At 39.3% G+C, this 17,163-nt stretch overlaps 1 protein-coding gene across 1 annotated transcript in view; it reads left to right on the top strand.

The window, feature by feature from the left end:
• The window catches only part of RTF1 (RTF1 homolog, Paf1/RNA polymerase II complex component), a 46,879-nt gene extending 31,509 nt beyond the window's left edge, over positions 1–15,370 (top strand). Inside the window, exons 6-18 of the mRNA XM_020793749.3 lie at positions 2,760–2,871; positions 3,506–3,641; positions 4,173–4,350; positions 6,167–6,249; positions 7,165–7,252; positions 7,348–7,455; positions 8,124–8,201; positions 9,159–9,280; positions 9,525–9,582; positions 11,104–11,181; positions 11,592–11,687; positions 12,056–12,167; positions 12,763–15,370. Coding sequence (XP_020649408.2) covers positions 2,760–2,871; positions 3,506–3,641; positions 4,173–4,350; positions 6,167–6,249; positions 7,165–7,252; positions 7,348–7,455; positions 8,124–8,201; positions 9,159–9,280; positions 9,525–9,582; positions 11,104–11,181; positions 11,592–11,687; positions 12,056–12,167; positions 12,763–12,869 — 1,356 coding nt within the window. The 3' untranslated portion in view covers positions 12,870–15,370. The remainder of the gene's footprint in view (positions 1–2,759; positions 2,872–3,505; positions 3,642–4,172; positions 4,351–6,166; positions 6,250–7,164; positions 7,253–7,347; positions 7,456–8,123; positions 8,202–9,158; positions 9,281–9,524; positions 9,583–11,103; positions 11,182–11,591; positions 11,688–12,055; positions 12,168–12,762) is intronic.
• The last annotated feature ends 1,793 nt before the right edge of the window (positions 15,371–17,163 follow it).

The raw sequence follows: 17,163 nt of genomic DNA, 5'->3' as shown, positions 1-17,163 counted from the left end.
ATTACCCATATGTGTGACTTCACGGAGGACCACTCGAAGAACCATATTTACAGGTAAGCAACCTGTTCTTCCCTTCTCCTTATACCTCCCACAAAGCCTCATGAGGAGTGAGAGGTATGGATTGTGTCTTATGAGGCTGCAGTGAGAGGGGTAATCACTTGAAATTAGGCCACTGCTTGTGCATAGTTCCTGATATACAGGAATTCCCATCTTCCCATTATTACTCCCTGAAGCACATAACATTTAACAGCTCATAATGTTCAGTTACTCCACCCCAAGCATATAAAGTACTTCAGAGTGAAGAAAGGGAAGATCTGATCCGCGAGCAGCCTTCTCTCACCCAGTGTTGAATATAATTCTGTTAATCTAAGGTGATTCCAGATTTTTTTAAGTGACTGTTTCTCTTGTTCCTGTGGGTCCAATGGCAGGGCATTTGACATTTTCAGCCCTTTAATTCTCTTAAGCCATTTACAATAGTGTAGTTTCCTTGCATGCTGAAGATCTGCTCTGTCAGAAAATGCCCTGTTTCATTACTGAAATCTTATGTTCTAGTCTCCAAATCAGTTATCTCAGTAGCTTAAATAAAATATTTTTTTAAAACACAAGGTCAACAGTTAGGCCCAGAAACTGAGAACTCATGCAGTTGGCAATGCAAAAATGTAGCATTCTCCTAGTGCTTGGCACCAGTTAACATCCATGTTCGGAACTAGCTGCATTTTCCAAACTGTCATCAATGCAGCTTCATGTATAACTCAGCATGGTTGTCTTATTTAAAGGTTACCAGACCATGGATAACTAGAGCAGCATAGCCTAGTATAAATTCAGAACCAATTAACATTTGTACTAACTCGTTTAACTTATGTGTAAAATAGAAATAGAGCAGAGTCTCATTTGAGGGCATCTCACTCTGAAAAATCTCTGGATGTCCTCATACAACAGTTTCACGTAGACAGTAATAATGCTTGGCTGACAGCACTTCAAGCAATGTTGTGGTGGCAAAGAAAAATGATTGTTCAACTGGAATGAACACTTACTAATCTTTCTGCCACTAGTGTTGAGGCATCTCATTTTCTACTTCATTGCCCTTGGTTCTTCTTTATATAAAGAGCCATCTAGGTTCCTTTGAATCAAGCAAACAAGATGTGAAGTTTTGTGTGTGTACAGTGTTAAAATAATTAAAGGGTTATAGAAAAGCCAGCCCTGAAAACGAAAGCGCTTTTAAAATGGAGGTGTGAACAGTAGTTCACCTTGGTGCTCCAGGCTTCTGGATTTCCAGGCCCTTGGAGAAAGGGTTGTTTATAGTTTGAAGAGAAAGTAAAACAACTAAAAGAATTATAAATATAGGGAGATAAGACACACACAGTCTCACTGCCATTGTCTAAGGAACATCCTCCAACAGTGTCATATTCCACTACTACTGATGTCTTTCTGCTTGTTTTTCTATAGTTTCTTTGCTCCCATCACCACAAGAATTATTGGTTCTCTTCTGTTGATATCTTAATTCATGAATCGCGCAGATGCATCTTACTCTGGTTTTTCAGTTTTGGTCGTTCTTTCTTAGGTTGACTCTGCCAGGAGTCTAAATTTGTTACAGAGTCTAGCTTGCTGATAGTGTTGTTCCTAAATTCCCTCACACACTCAGAAACCCTCATGCTATTAAGGTGGGTTTGCTCATGTATGCAACAAATTCATTTATGTTTGTCTAAAAGAATATTTCCTAACTGGATACTATCCAGATTTTGTGACTAAAGCTTCCATCAGTTACAGTAAACATGTTGCATAATAAGGAAAGATGATGGTTGTAATCCAAATTATATGGAGATACAGTGGTTCCTCGCTTGACGACGTTAATTCATTCCAGCAAATCGCTGTAGAGCAAAAACGTCAAACGAAATTTAAAAAAACATTGAAACGCATTGAAAACCATTCAGTGCGTTCCAATGGGCTGAATAACGGCTCGTCCAGCGAAGATCCTCCATAGGGGTGGCCATTTTTGGTGCCTGTAGTGCGAAAAATCAGTCCTAAAAACAGCACGGGGCCATTTTCTTCAGCTGGTGGCCATTTTAAAACCCAACGATAAGCTGTTTGCTGATCGTCGTAAAGCAAAAATTGATTCCCGAAGCAGGGAACCGATCATCGCACAGCGAAAACAACCCATTTAAACCATCGTTTTGCGATCGTAAAAGCGATCGCAAAAACGTCAACGTTAAGCGGATTCATCGTTAAACGGGGTAATCGTCCAGCGGGGAACGACTGTAATGAGATTGAGGATGACTGCTCACTCCAAAAATTCACTCTTTTAATCCTTCTGGGAAGGGGACATACTGGATGAGTTTAGTCATCAAATCTAAAAGTCAGATCATTTTGAAATAATTGATGGCTTGGAATCTTGCCATTTTATAGCTATTGGCCAGAATCCTATGGCTGTTCATGTACAGTTTGCCTAATTTGTAGTAGCTAATTGGCAGATGCTGTGGCATCACAATCTCATGCCTGGTCACACACCAAGATGTATTTCAGGACTTATCAATTGGCCACAATTAGCTGCAATCAGTTACACAAACCTTACAAAAAACTGGTAGGATTCCAGACTTCAGGATTCTAATGGCTATTAGTATATTCCAAACAAGTTCAAAATAATAAACCATATTTTATGAACAATTTGATAAGAGTATACAGCAAGAGAAACTGTATGTTAATATAGACCTCTTTATCTGGAGTTACCTTCAGACATAATCTATAACTAGGTGTTTCCTCAGGTAATGTCACACAATAAAGAGCGACGGTCAAAGCGGGATGAAAAATTGGATAAGAAGTCCCAAGCCATGGAAGAACTGAAAGCAGAAAGGGAAAAGCGGAAGAACAGAACAGGTATACTCCTGCATACAGAATACAAAAATCCTGCAATTCACACAACCAAAATCAGGTCAAAAAACTGTGTGATGTAAAGTGATTCAAAATAGAGTTTGGTTTTTTTTAGAAATAAGAAACAATACCTTGAATAAAAGCACAAGTTTCCCCATCACTTGCAATAATGTTGGATAGTTAACTTGTGTCAGCCAAGTTAACACAATGGAACAGAACTATTTGGATAGTATGCTGCCATTCTTTAAGTTGCAAATTGCTGTACCCAAGAGCTTCTTTAGACATGTCTAAGGCTTGCATATGCCTGCTGAGATTTTTCCCTTGTGCAGCAGGCTGCCAGACCATATCATGTTGTTTTCAAATTCTCTTTTAAAGTAGCTTGCACTTTAAAGTGGGAATGAGTTGGTGATATTTTTAGAACCTCTCTTGTGGCCATAGAAGAATGTGGAAAAAATAGTTTATTCTTCAGGTTTATGGTGATAAAAATTCAGTTGCTTAGGGACACTTGATCTCCTGGTTAGCTCAGTATATAGGCATGTCTTGTGCTTACGTATTTTTAAACTAATGGAATCTCAAGGCAGACTGCTAGGCAAAGAGAAACTGAACAGAAAATGAAATAATTTTCTTCCTTTCTTTGTAGCTGAATTGCTTGCAAAGAAGCAGCCATTAAAAACAAGTGAAGTGTATTCAGATGATGAAGAGGAAGAAGAAGATGATAAATCTAGTGAGAAAACTGATCGTTCATCCAGGTCTTCGTCTTCTGATGAGGAGGAAGAGTGAGTCTTGAATATCTCCTTACGTTTGAAGGCAGAGGATAACATTTGTGTTTGTACTGCTAGCTTTTGTGTTCACTAAAGGTTGCACTTTTATTTTACTGTTCTTCTCTTCTTAATGTATAATATACTTGTTAGATGCTACTATAGCTGGTGTGGTATAATGGTTAGAGTGTCAGGACTTTGTGGAGGTGCAAGGTCAGATCTTTTCTTAATCATGAAACTAGCTGTATGATTTTGAGTCAATCAGGAACTTTCAGTTAGCCTACTTCTCTGTTGTGAGGATAAAATTAAGAACAAGAGAACCATCTATACCATGTTGAGCTCTTTGGAAAACAAACAAGATATGTAATTAGATAATAGTTATTTAGAAATAATTGGAAGCAAAAGATCTAAAATGTGTCTCTCTTCGGCTAAATCTATTGTAGTTCAACTAAATGACAAAAATCAGTTTTGGAATACTGGTCTCTGAATGTGGCACTATGGATTCTTACTGAAGATGTGAATAGTCTTCTTTCTCTCCTGCCCAATCAGGAAAGAAGAAATTCCCCCCAAATCGCAACCAGTGTCCTTGCCTGAAGAACTGAACCGGATTCGATTATCTCGACACAAACTAGAACGGTGGTGTCACATGCCTTTCTTTGCTAAAACAGTCACTGGCTGCTTTGTGCGCATTGGAATAGGAAACCACAACAGCAAACCAGTTTACAGGGTGAGCTTATTCCTTGAGCAGGTCAAATTGCTTTCAGCATTAAGGAGCGAGTATACTTTTGAAAAGTTATCTGCACAAAGCATGCTAAAGAAAAATCATGTAATTGAATAATGTAAGGGTAATTGCAGCTCCTATTTTACTATTTTTTACCACACTGTCTTTGATGTTGCTTTATATCAAGCATATCTATTTAGGGGTTCATCCAGATTAACAGTGTGCACTAAGAACATGATTTGATCTGATCTGCAATACAGCAATTCAGAAGATTCCCCAGTGTGGCTTGGAAAGATCTGGGGGATAATTCATTTCATAGAAGTCCAAATTTCAACTTGGACCCCCCCCCCCAAAATCATTGTACCTTCCATTGATATGTGTTACATCCAGCAGCTCTTTCATTTTTTTTCTTTGTTACAAATAGATGGAATTTGTAGATATAGAGAAAGATTATAGCTGCTCAGTGGCAGACACATAGGTGTAAGGGTATATGTATATTGAAATATGTAATTTTATGATTTTATATATTTTTATACTGTTTTGTTTTATTTTGTAAGCCGCCCCGAGTAGACATGGTCTAGAGGGGCGGGGTAAAAATCAAATAAATAAATAAAATAAAATAAATAAATTACATTTCCCTGAGCTGTCTTGCTATTTCCAAGAGACGAAATAATGAGATAGCTAGGCTTAATATGATGACTCTTGATCAGTCATATTAAACCTTAGTAAGTTTTATGCCCAAATAATTAACTACCATAGTCAAAAGTTAAGTTAAAATATATTCTTACCATTAAAGATGATGGGATCCTGCTTAAGAGGGCTCCCAACAAAATTCCTGGTTTATTCTAAATTTCAGTTTTTTAAAGGAAACTGTTGGTAACTTTTATTTTATTTTTTAGAACTGGATGAATTTGCAGGGATTATTTGCACCTTCTGAGGAGATCAGACCTGATCTGCTTTAGAAGATGAACACAAGGTTTTTTTTTAAACTAGGGCAAACATTACAACTTGAGAGTTTCTCAAAAAGGGCACATTTATTTCCTTGTTGTGTTCTGTGGGTGGTCATGAAAAGAACAAAGAATGGCAGTAAGGAAAGTGCAATTTGCAGAATTATACCTGTACTTTGGGTAGAGAGGGTAGTGCATAAACTGGTGGAGCTGAATGATTTCCTTCATAAGTTTAGGGACAGTTAGAGTGAAAACAGCACGTGTGTATAGGTGTCCCAAGACAAACATGCAGAAGTTGGGAAATTATGGTGAATTAAATGCAGTTTACAGCTTTTGGAGTTTTGCTTAGGTAGCACTGAAGTTACAAAACATGCAGTAGTAGAGAAATGGGTGATGGACACAAGGCACACTTTGTAGTGAATTCACCGATCTATGTGTCATAGACTTTTAAAAAGTTTTAATGTTTCTTCTATTGAAAGAAACTAGCAAAAGGGCTTATGATATATTACTGAATGCACCCTTCTCCTGACCACTGAGATTGGATCTTCCTCATAAAATAGTTCAGGGTGATTAGAAACTAAGCCTGCCAGTCTGAAAACTCTTTCTCATTGATCTTGCCACACTCGAATAAAGTGGTTTGCATCATACTATCTGGTTCTTCTGAATGCAAGTTGTTAATGAATCTTCAGAATTGGTTAGATTGATATCAGTTGCACTTCAGAGTAGTCCAGCTCTGATTTTCATATTTCTCAAGTCAGTTTATTTTGGTTCTGGATTTCAGATTTCTTTCTTAGTTAAAATGTCTGTGTCTGTATCTGTGTCTGTGTCTGTATACATTGGTGTTCTTTTATTTTCCTCATATTCTTTTTTTATAGGTGGCAGAAATAACTGGTGTTGTAGAAACTGCAAAGGTTTATCAGCTTGGGGGTACCAGGACAAACAAAGGGTTACAGTTAAGGTAAGACAACTGGAATTTAGATTGCATCAATTTGAAATGAAAGAACTCCTTTGAGTGAATTAAAGTCCAGCATCCTTTTCTTTATAACCAGTAGGAAGTTGGTGTACTTACTCTTTCCTTTCCCTAGAGATATAATGAACATGGAATGGCAAGCAAACACTGGTATAAGACAAAATGAGTACAGTGGTGCCTCGCACAGCGAGGTTAATCCGTTCCGGATTAACCCTCGCTGTGTGAAACATTGCACTACGGAAAGTAAAAAGCCATTGGAACGCATTAAACAGGGTTTAATGCGTTCCAATTTGGCCGAATACTCACCGTTGTGCCATGTTCCGGTATAGCCGGCAGCCATTTTCGCGCCCTCCCCTCGCTGAACGAGGGCGCGAAAACGCTGCGATCAGCCATTTCGCGCAGCCATTTCGGGGCTTCCGCAGCGTTTTCGCGTGCTCCCCTTGCTTACCAAGGACGCGAAAACGCTGCACCCCGGCCCCTTTCGGCTGTTCCGGCGGCCATTTTGAAGCCGCGGAACAGCTGATCGGCGGGTCGCAAAGCAAAGGTCGGTAAGCGAATCGCTTACCGACCTTCGCTCTGTGAATTTTCCCCTATGTAGGTGCCGTTTTGCGATCGCATTTGCGATTGCAAAAACGGCATCGTTGTGCGGATTCGTCGCTCTATGGAGCGACCGTTGTGCGAGGCACCACTGTATTTATATTGCTCTTGGTACCTGTTTTTCCCCATCAGTGCTATTGGATTCAGGCTGTATCTTACCTTGAAAAGGATAGAACTTGGTTTAATGTAATACAGTCTAGTATACATAGGAACATTTAATAGGCTGTTATAAATATACTTTACTTGGTACATCTCTGTCACATCCCCTGTACCGAGATTCTTAAGGACTAATTTTTCTCTGAACAGGCATGGCAGTGACCAGCGAGTATTCCGTTTAGAATTTGTCTCCAATCAAGAATTCACAGAGAGTGAGTTTATGAAGTGGAAGGAAGCTGTAAGTGTTTTTAAGAATGTTTCCATAATTTTTTGTGGGTTTTTCAAGAATACAGCATTGATGCATATATTTTTCGGAACCCTCCCCCCCATCAGATGTTCTCTGCTGGGATGCAGCTACCCACGTTAGATGAGATAAACAAGAAGGAAGTGTCCATCAAAGAAGCTCTCAACTACAAATTTAATGACCAGGACATTGAGGAGGTAAATGAAGAAAATTTACTATTGAGCTGGAACCATTCAATTGAAGGTTCATAACAGAAAGGTAGGTGAGGTCTTAGATACTCTGAGGCGCCATGTTTAGGTCCTATAACTAAAATGGGTTAGACATTTTACTTTTGTTATAAAAGTAGACCTGCTGAAAGGCTCCCTTTAAGGTGTCCTGCTTTGTGTATCACCTTTGCTTTGCCTGTGTACGATTCATAGAAGTTTTATCACAACTAAATATGACTTATACTCTGCATTGTTATGAGTAAAGGAGTAAGGACTAGGTTTGGAGCAGGGGTGGTGGGGTTTTGCAGTATCTTCCTACTGACAAAATTAGTACTGTTCAAGAAGAGTTGCCCCTGTGATCATGTTACTGTAAAGGTAAAGATCTTGAATCTAGCACATCAGTGAGGTTGAAGTTTGTATGTAACATGACAAAATAAGTACTAAAGTGATGCTTTACTGTTCGGACACTTCATAAATATAGGTTGAGAGCAGACAAGGAAGCAGGCCATAAAGCATGTGATATAGGAACTATATCCATATTGTCTTGCAAAAGCTTGAATGATGAGAAGAGCAGCTGTGTGATAATTAACAGGCGGTTGGCCTCTCATTCTGTTATCTAGGTATTGTGTAACTCTGTGTTCTCTGTTTTTTGTTTGTAGATAGTAAAAGAGAAAGAGAGGTTCCGAAAAGCACCACCAAACTATGCCATGAAGAAAACGCAGCTGCTGAAAGAGAAGGTAAATCATGGTAACTCAAAAATTGCCACTCTTCTCCCAAGATACGACTGCCTTGGCCGTGTCTTTCTAACTATTCTTAAACAGTTTATGTGTGGTTATTTTTTGAGATAAGTGTATCAAGTGTTACTGCTGTGAGTGCTTTTATACCCACAATTTCTGTAAATGACTGTGCTGTTACCTGAATAAAATAGTTTTGATTGTGCACACACAGTGATGAGGTTCACTTTTGTAGAAGAAGATGATGATCAGGGGGCTGGAAACCAAACCTTATGAAGAAAGGCTGAAAGAATTGGGCATGTTTAGCCTTGAGAAAAGAAGACTGAGGGGTGATATGATAGCACTTTTCAAGTATTTGAAAGGCTGTCATACAGAGGAGGGGCAAGATCTGTTCTTGGTCATCCCAGAGTGCAGGACACACAACAATGGGCTCAGGTTAAAGGAAGTCAGATTCTGGTTCAATATCAGGAAAAACGTCCTGTTAGAGCAGTACAACAGTGGAACCAGTTGTCCCAGGAGTTGGTGAGTGCTCCAGCACTGGAGGCATTCAAGAAAAACTTGGACAATCACCTGGCAGATATGCTTTGATTGCATTCCTGGGTTGATGTTGTAGGTGTTGTAGGCCCCAACTTCACTTTTCTATGATTCTATAATTCTAAGATAGGTACAGCTTGTTTAAATTTTCCTCATTGTCTACTAGGCCCAGGTTGCAGTATATCTTTTACTATGAGATAGTTGCTAACTTTAATTGCTGCTCTTCTGTTAAATGAGGTAAAATTTGTAAGCACACCAATCATTGTTCTTTTTGCCTTCTGAATTAGATGAAGGTTAATTCTGAAGTGTTATATGTTCAAAATGAGGGACTGTGCAGTCTAGCAGACATGACTGTGCTTTTGTATGCATTTTAATCAACTCTGCAATGATGATGTTTCAGATGTAAGTTACATTTCTTTATTGAAGGCCATGGCAGAGGACATGGGAGATCAGGACAGGGCAAAACAGATTCAAGACCAGCTTAATGAGTTGGAGGAACGGGCAGAGGCTTTGGATCGCCAGCGGACAAAGAACATTTCAGCCATCAGGTTGGTCTCTAATCATTATTACTGGTCTTAGGACTCTCTTATTGTGGGCTCCCATCTCTGAAATTATCTTGTAGCTTCTTGTTATAAAATTTCCTTAGTTTATGGTTTTCATAAGTGATCTCTAAGTCCTGAAAAGACAAATATATATGAGGAACAGATGGCCTTAAACTTTTTTGTGTGAATTTGAGATAGTTCTTTGCTTTCATGGTGGAATATGAATAAATACACTACTTCTTTTTTACAGTTATATCAACCAGAGAAATAGAGAATGGAATATTGTGGAGTCTGAAAAGGCATTAGTGGTGAGTGTTGTTCAGTGGAGAAATATAAAGGGAAGACAAAATACTTAGTTAAAGATAGGTGTTTATATGAACTAAACAGTTCCCCCCCCCCTTACGTAGAGAGCTTTTTATATACATTTTTGGGGCAACATGCCAAAGTGTTGCAAAGTATCAGTTAATAATTACCAAGTCTCAGGGACCACAATTTTCTGATTAATGAAAAAAATGCTGTTTGTACTGCTTCATTTTTTTCAAATGAGAGTTGTGTTTATATAGAATTATATCAGACTGCCATTCTTGTGAGCATTCATGCTGGAAGATGCACTAGGTCTGAAAAAGTAGTTGTGGGCATAAAACAGAAAGTATTGAAAACTGTCTTGCCATGCTATGTTTACTTGGGATGAGAAAAGAGCCAATGCTGCCTGCAGCCTGGTGGTGCTATTGTATTTCTATATTGAAACTATCTCAACCACAAAAGAGTTGGGATGATTTAAAGAAAGAAAAAAGACAGAAAGGAAGGGAAAATGCAGCACTCTTAACTATATTTGGCCTCTCCTCCACACATACATTTTCTTTCCTACTTAACACATCTTAACCACCATACATATACACACACATGGTAAGAGAAGCAACACTGCGGTTCCTGACATGATACGTGCAAGGTGCATGTGCAGAAAATAGACAGGCTATGTGGATAGGCTATGTGCAGGCAGTTGTAGCACCAACAAAAGATATTGGAGTGGATCTAGGAAGAGGATAGATGTATTTCTAAAGATATATTGTGATGTTTTGAAAAGTTCCTTTATTTAAGTAAGCACATGAGGAAAGCATGAGGGAAGATTCTTGTCACAAGTAGTCCCACCTACTAGCTGTGTGTGCGTGTGCGTGTGCGTGCGCGCACACACACACACACAATCTAAATGTTGAGAACTGTTTATGAAAGAGCATACACAAACTGCTTCCACCGTCAGAAGCACAAGACCTGTGATAAAACACACCTTTTGTAACACTACATGAACTCATGAACTCCTCATGGAAGATTTGTGGGGTGGAACTAGCACTTGTTTTCCTCCTGTTTTTTTGGATCCAGTCCTTTAAGTCTTTAATCCCAGGCATTTAAGAAATGCTCATTAGACACCAGAATGCCATAAGCCTGTTCTCCTTGGTTTAAAGGGAAGAAAGGGAAGGTACTGGCATTTTTAAATCATCAGATGTCTGCTTGCATTGGGCATGTTTTTCATGAAGACCTGCTAGAGTTTTCTCACTGAGGAGAGCCCTGCAGGATCAGACTAAAGGCCTCTCTAGCCCAGCATCCTGTTTCTCACAGTGGCCAACTAGATGCCTTTGGAAAGCTCACAGATGGAGGGAAAGGCAATAGCCTCTTTCCATATCATGCCCTCAGCTACTACTGTTGAGAAAATATGCTGTCTCTGATTTTTAAGGTAATCTTAATCCTGTAGTCTTGTGTTGAGGCAGTGCTAAAGAAAGGATAAATAAGGGCAAGAAAACTGCTTATTTCATATTTAATATTTTTCTCTGCAGGCTGAAAGTCACAGTATGAGAAACCAGCAGATGGATCCCTTTACACGGCGGCAATGTAAACCCACGATAGTCTCTAATGTAGGTACAGTGCAGGCATTAAGAGAAGTAGAAAACATGGCAAACTGTTCATAAACAGACAGGTTCATATTTGCAACTATTGAGATCTTACAATATATAATGTTGAGGCACTAATTCACCATACCAGCATGTTCTAGGATCAACATTATACTCAGTAGTCATGGAAAAGCAGTGCATTTGTGACCTGTTTTTATTGGTGTGCAAATCAAGATTGTATAGTTGAAGCACAATACGTACGTCATGCTTTGAATATAACAAAATGTGTTCCATTTGAAAAAGTGTATTCACATAGTTCTAACGATGGTGCTTCCTGAGGTGTGGAATATGCATACATGCTGAATGATGAAAGAATTTGAATACTAGAAGAGGTAGTAGTCAAGGTGATAATACATCTCTTCTTTTTTCCACAGTCCAGAGATCCTGCTGTCCAAGCTGCTATCCTTGCCCAGCTGAATGCAAAATATGGATCTGGTGTATTGCCAGATGCTCCAAAGGACATGACCAAGGCAAGTGGCTGCCTCTATTTCCTGTTAGTTCCTGCTGTATTTCTTCTCTTTCAGTTCTAACCAACTCATCCTAATGTAACTGTAGTGGTATGAAGTTACTGCAATTTAGATTTTTCTGACTCTTCTTTGAGAATGGAATGAGTCAATTTTGTGTATTTATTTTATTTATTTTGTATCATTTGTAGGCCGCCTTTCTCCCAGTGAGGGAACCCAAGGCGGCTCACAATGGGAAAAAGTGTATGAAAGATAGACTGTTCTGCAGCCATTCGGACATAGTAGCTATGAATGTGTTTTCTCACTTCTGGTTTCAGTTCCTCCCACTTACCTTTTTGTGCTACTTGATATTGAAAAAAATTCTCCTTTTTCAGAGTCAAGGGAAAGATAAAGATATGAATTCGAAAACAGCCAGTGACCTCTCAGAGGATCTCTTCAAAGTGCATGATTTTGATGTGAAGATTGATCTCCAGGTTCCCAGTTCAGGTTGGTGCTGCCACTGGAAGAAAGAAAAGTGAAGGTGGCAGAAAAGGCGGAAGACAGCCTAGGTTTCTACTACCTTCCAGAAAACATGTTTATCATAAGTCCACAGTTTAAGGGGGGAAAACAAGTAATGATTTCACCCCTGCTCTCTGCAGGTTCTACCACACAGTGTCACAGACTTTACTTGCAGGAATGGGGAAAACATGTAACCATCCAGATGCTGGACTAGAATGCCAGTCATTCCTTAACTTAGGTATGTTAGTTAGGACCAATCAGATTAATAGTTCCAACATCTAGAGGGTTGTCTGTTTCTTGTCCCTGTTTTACTTCCTTATTTTGTGTCTGACAAGTTGGCTGAACTGGAGAAATTGGGAGCTAGTTTCGTAGCCTTGGTTTTATTCCCCTCTGTGTCTTTGCACTGGGATGTCTTTTTCTTACATCATAATTCTTCCACTGTGTTAATAATTGTGCTGATCCTCTGTAGACAGCTGTCAGAAGGGACCTATTAACTTAATCTGGCTTGTTGGGAATTAACAATGAGCCTGCCAAATTGAAATCTCCTGAGTTATGCACACCTTTGTGCCTTGTCTTCCAACAGAGTCCAAAACATTGGCTATCACCTCCAAGGCTCCCCCAGCAAAAGATGGTGCCCCTCGGCGATCACTGAACCTGGAAGACTACAAGAAAAGGCGGGGGCTAATTTGAGCATACCTGCTCTTGGCTGCTTCTGATCCTGCATGCTACATGATGTTTCACCCTTTATTTTCTTCCCTCTTCAGTTTGCCCTTCTGGGTTGCAGCAGCAATAGAGCTGGGAAGAGACTCTTCAGAACTGCCAGTCATCTGTAATATAAACCATTGACTCTTTACTGTATAGACCTCCCTCTTGCTCTTTCCTTCTGCCACCCACAAATATGATCTGTGCTATTGGGGTGGGGGTGTTGTTTTTTTTAATGCAGCTAATTGGGGTTGGCTGTGTGTCTTCAGTGTTAACCTGGAACCTGGATTTCTGCAAAAACTTATTGGTGGCAGAAGCAGTGTTGGCACTTGGCTGTCTCACCACCACAAGCAAAGAAAGTTAAAACAGTGGCACAAGACCTCTTGTGAAGGTCACCTGCACTTTTCCCCTTCTACTTCTCCCCCACCCCTTGCCAACTCCTACCTTTGGAGAAGGACATATTTACAAACTGATTTAGGTTGAAAGTGTACATTTTTGTGGGCATGGGGTTGGATTGTGCAAAAAAGATTTTTCCAGTTTTTTTTATCATTTTTAACCTGCAGGAAATTTATATCTGTGTGTCACAAATCTCTGGCGCTGTCTTGAATTTCTGTCAGCTACACCTGAGCATCCGAAAGAGCAGGGACAATTTAGTAAATCTCATTTTTTTGTGTGTGCTTTTTTTTACAAACAAAAAATAGATGATAACTGTAACCTCATACTTCTCTGTTCTTATCAAAATTCTTTCCTGCTTTTTCTTCCGGTGCTTTGTAAAACACATACTCTTGAATTATGTGCTGCAGTCAGTTGGGGACAGTTTATCCTCCCTAGGATCTATTTAGATCTTGTCCCCCCTGCCCACAAAGCTATGAAATTCATCCAGTGTGTTAGTCTGCTTCATCATAAGACCCTTTTCCCAGGCCGATTTAAAAAAATTGCCTCTCTGTTTTGTTTCATTTTTTAAATTTTGTTTTATGGAATAGGAAGGATACAGAAGAAATAACCAATAAAGGAGGGCAGATGTTTGACCCATGTGTAACTTTGGAACATGTGCAGTCGAACTCTAGCACAAGGATTGTATGTATGGAATGTCTGGGAACAAGATGACTGCTTGATAATCACTCAGGTGTAAAGATCAAAGTGTAAATAAATGACATTTTTATCAAAGAGCTCTTCTAAATGAAGTACAGTGGATTAGTATGAATTAAGAACCACATTTGTCAGTAACATGCTAGACATTGGAGAGGTCACACTAGTGCTAATGCCCTAAATGGGATGTGTGTGTGTGTTGGGGGTGTTGATAATGGGTTATCAGGAGAACTTCTAATACATGTGAAACATTTTTACACAGGCTGATAAAGTCTTTGCTTACATCAGAACAGACATTTGAGTCTTATGGCTGTGATCCATGGAATCCTTCTTAATGTTTTAATGCTGTTTTTCCCCCTTTAATTCCTTATTTAAGAGTAGGGAGACATGTAACTGTAAAACCAGGTAAAATGAAGGGGGGGGGAAATGCAGTCCTCCTCCTGAAGTGGATTCTTGTCAAGTGGTGTAAACTGTGTGGCTTTATTTACTATATAGTCCATATAATACACATTGTGGACTATTGTGTAAATATGTAATCATTCTGTTTTCCGTCTTTTCCATTTTTAAGCTACTTTTCTCAAGTTCTTGTGTACTTTTATTTACTTACGTATTTCTAACATCCTTTTTTAAAGTGGATTTCTAAAGTCTGCCAGTGTATAGTTACTTGGGAGCCATCATGATATATTATGTAGATAGGAATCTCGACCACTTGATTTTTCCCAGTAACATAATCTGTAGCAGCCAGTCTCCTTTATACTGATGTTTCTGGTACAGAACTATGTACTGTAATTGTAAAACTCTTGGAAGGTTTGGCTTGCTCACCTGATTTGTACAAATCGGTGGCATAGATGCATGGAAAGGGCAAGCACAGGTTAAAGTAATGGTCTTTATGATTCCACCTAATTATATTGTGGCTGTCCACAAAAGATTTTTGCAATAGAAGCATACTTTCTAAGACTGAGTTTCATAATCAAAGTACGAAAGACTTCCCTAAATTGTAAATAAAGCATCACTTTTTCCCTTTCCAATTTGGTTTGAGGACTTGATTAAATAAAATAAAATGGAAATGTATTATGGACACAAGTGAATGAGGTAGCTGCCCTCATATATCCTTTGCAAGAGGTTCTGCTTTTCATGGAAGTGACAGAAGAATCTGTAGACACCGTCATTTTTTCACTGGGAATAATGCATTGAGAGAGTCATTTTTCTCGGATAGCTATGAAACCTATTGTGTATGAAGGTATAACATTTTCTCCTCTTTAAGTGCATGTGACAGTGAGTGATGACAACACAGGCTCATTGGGAGGGATGGGTTTTTTGCTTTAATTCATTGATGTCTTGGCAGCATTCGTTACAAATGTATAGACTTCTATAAATAAACTTTGGTTGGTTTTAATAAAGCTGCTCAAGTTGAATCATTTGCTTATCAGGGCACCAGCAATGCATAGCTCGTATTCCCTTGGATAATAACATTCAGTAATCTGACTCATTGTTTAGCTACCTCTAGGCTTTAAAAATCATGTCACAATTAGAAATGGGGGTATTCGTATATGAATATACCCCCACAGGTGGAAATAACGAGGGTCTGGCCCCATGGGACTGGACTGTCCTCTCACCATTCCGCTGCTGATGTGAGCTCGACGGAGCCTTCCCATCACGGCGTTCTCCACAATGGATTGGCCACTCTGCGACGTGGCAGAGAGGCTTGTCATCCTGTCTCCTGCCAGGAGTGGCTGATCTGTTGCGGATAACAGCGCGATAGGAAGGGTCCATCAAGCTCGTGTCAGCAGCGGAATGGTGAGTAGATAACCCTTGTTATTTCCACCTGTGGGAGGGATATCTGTATTCAGTTATGAGTACCCCCACTCTAGTCACAATTACTTTTCATTTGAATTTACAGGCAATTATTGTGACATCTCTCAGGTGGTGGGACATGCAGTAATTCTCAGCATGTAAATTTAGGTGAAAAAGCCCACCTGGAACTCAGTTATGTTTCTGATGGCACAAACAGGTGCAGTCAGAGCAAAGAGTTGGCCATGATTGCTATCCAGTTTTTATGCTTGCCTTTCATTTTAAAAGAACTGATCTTATAGCTATTATAGAATTAAAACTGTCTTTACAGCAGCAAGTAGATATTTGCAGACTGTCATTACTGTGTGTTACATACAGCACTGATGGTACCTGTCTGTCATGGGTTTGGAGGGAAAGTTCCATCCTATGGGGAGTGGAAGGCGGGACATCAGGGGGAGGAGCTGTACTGTATATATGTTTGGAGCTTGTGTGGAGAGTGAGGAGTGGGAGTCTGTGTGTCAGACTGAGTACAACTGTGTGTCAGTTAGTACATACCTGATAGGTTCAGGTTTCTATATAGGTAGCCAGAACTGATAGGTTCAGGGTCTGTGCTTTACTTTAAAGGGTTCTGTGGGAACTAATCTGTTGAATGTATATGGTTGGGACTAAGCCACGTTACAGTATCTTATTTACCTGATCTTTTTATTTACCCTGTTTGTTATTTAAATAAACCTTGTTCTTTTGTTTAGTAAAATCCATTCCTGGTCTGTGTGACTCCTTATAGGGAATGGTTGGTGGCAGCATAATTAAAGGGTGATATACTCCAGTAGGTCTGGGGTTGTCACATTGATTTAATATAGGGGTGAAACTACTCAAAATATCCTGAACTTTTTCAGCAACAGGTGGCTGGAAAAATCAGGAAAAGAACATATGTAAGCTAGATTTTACAAAACATATTTACAGTTGCAAAAGTGATTGAACCTCTATTTACAATATTAATTTAGCCATTTACCAAGGGAACTTAAACTGCAGACCCTCATATTTCTGGAACAAATGGAAGAGATGTTACTATATGGCATGGATGAAGGGGTCTAAATACAGAAAAATGGTAAAATGAAGCCAGCACGTATAAGAATTGCCTTCCCTTGATTTAAAGCTATGCATCCTTCCTCTCAGTTTCAATCATTTATAAGCAGAGAATTCTTGAGGATCAAGAAGGTTAGATGCAACATGGTCACTTGGCTTTCATAGTGTCCTGTGTTCCATATTCACAAATCCTTCTATTCTAGGAGTTGTGTTGGATGAAATTTTAATAGTTTTTATCTTATACTCTGTTTCTTCTTCATCATCTTCCTGCTTGAATGGCTAAAATGCTATGTGCAAACATCTATTTCATCATCTT

This window comes from Pogona vitticeps, chromosome 1 (assembly GCF_051106095.1).
Source record: "Pogona vitticeps strain Pit_001003342236 chromosome 1, PviZW2.1, whole genome shotgun sequence".
Taxonomy (NCBI): Eukaryota; Metazoa; Chordata; class Lepidosauria; order Squamata; family Agamidae; genus Pogona; species Pogona vitticeps.
Note: the sequence above shows the minus strand (reverse complement) of the source record. Positions and strands in the feature narration are given on the sequence as shown.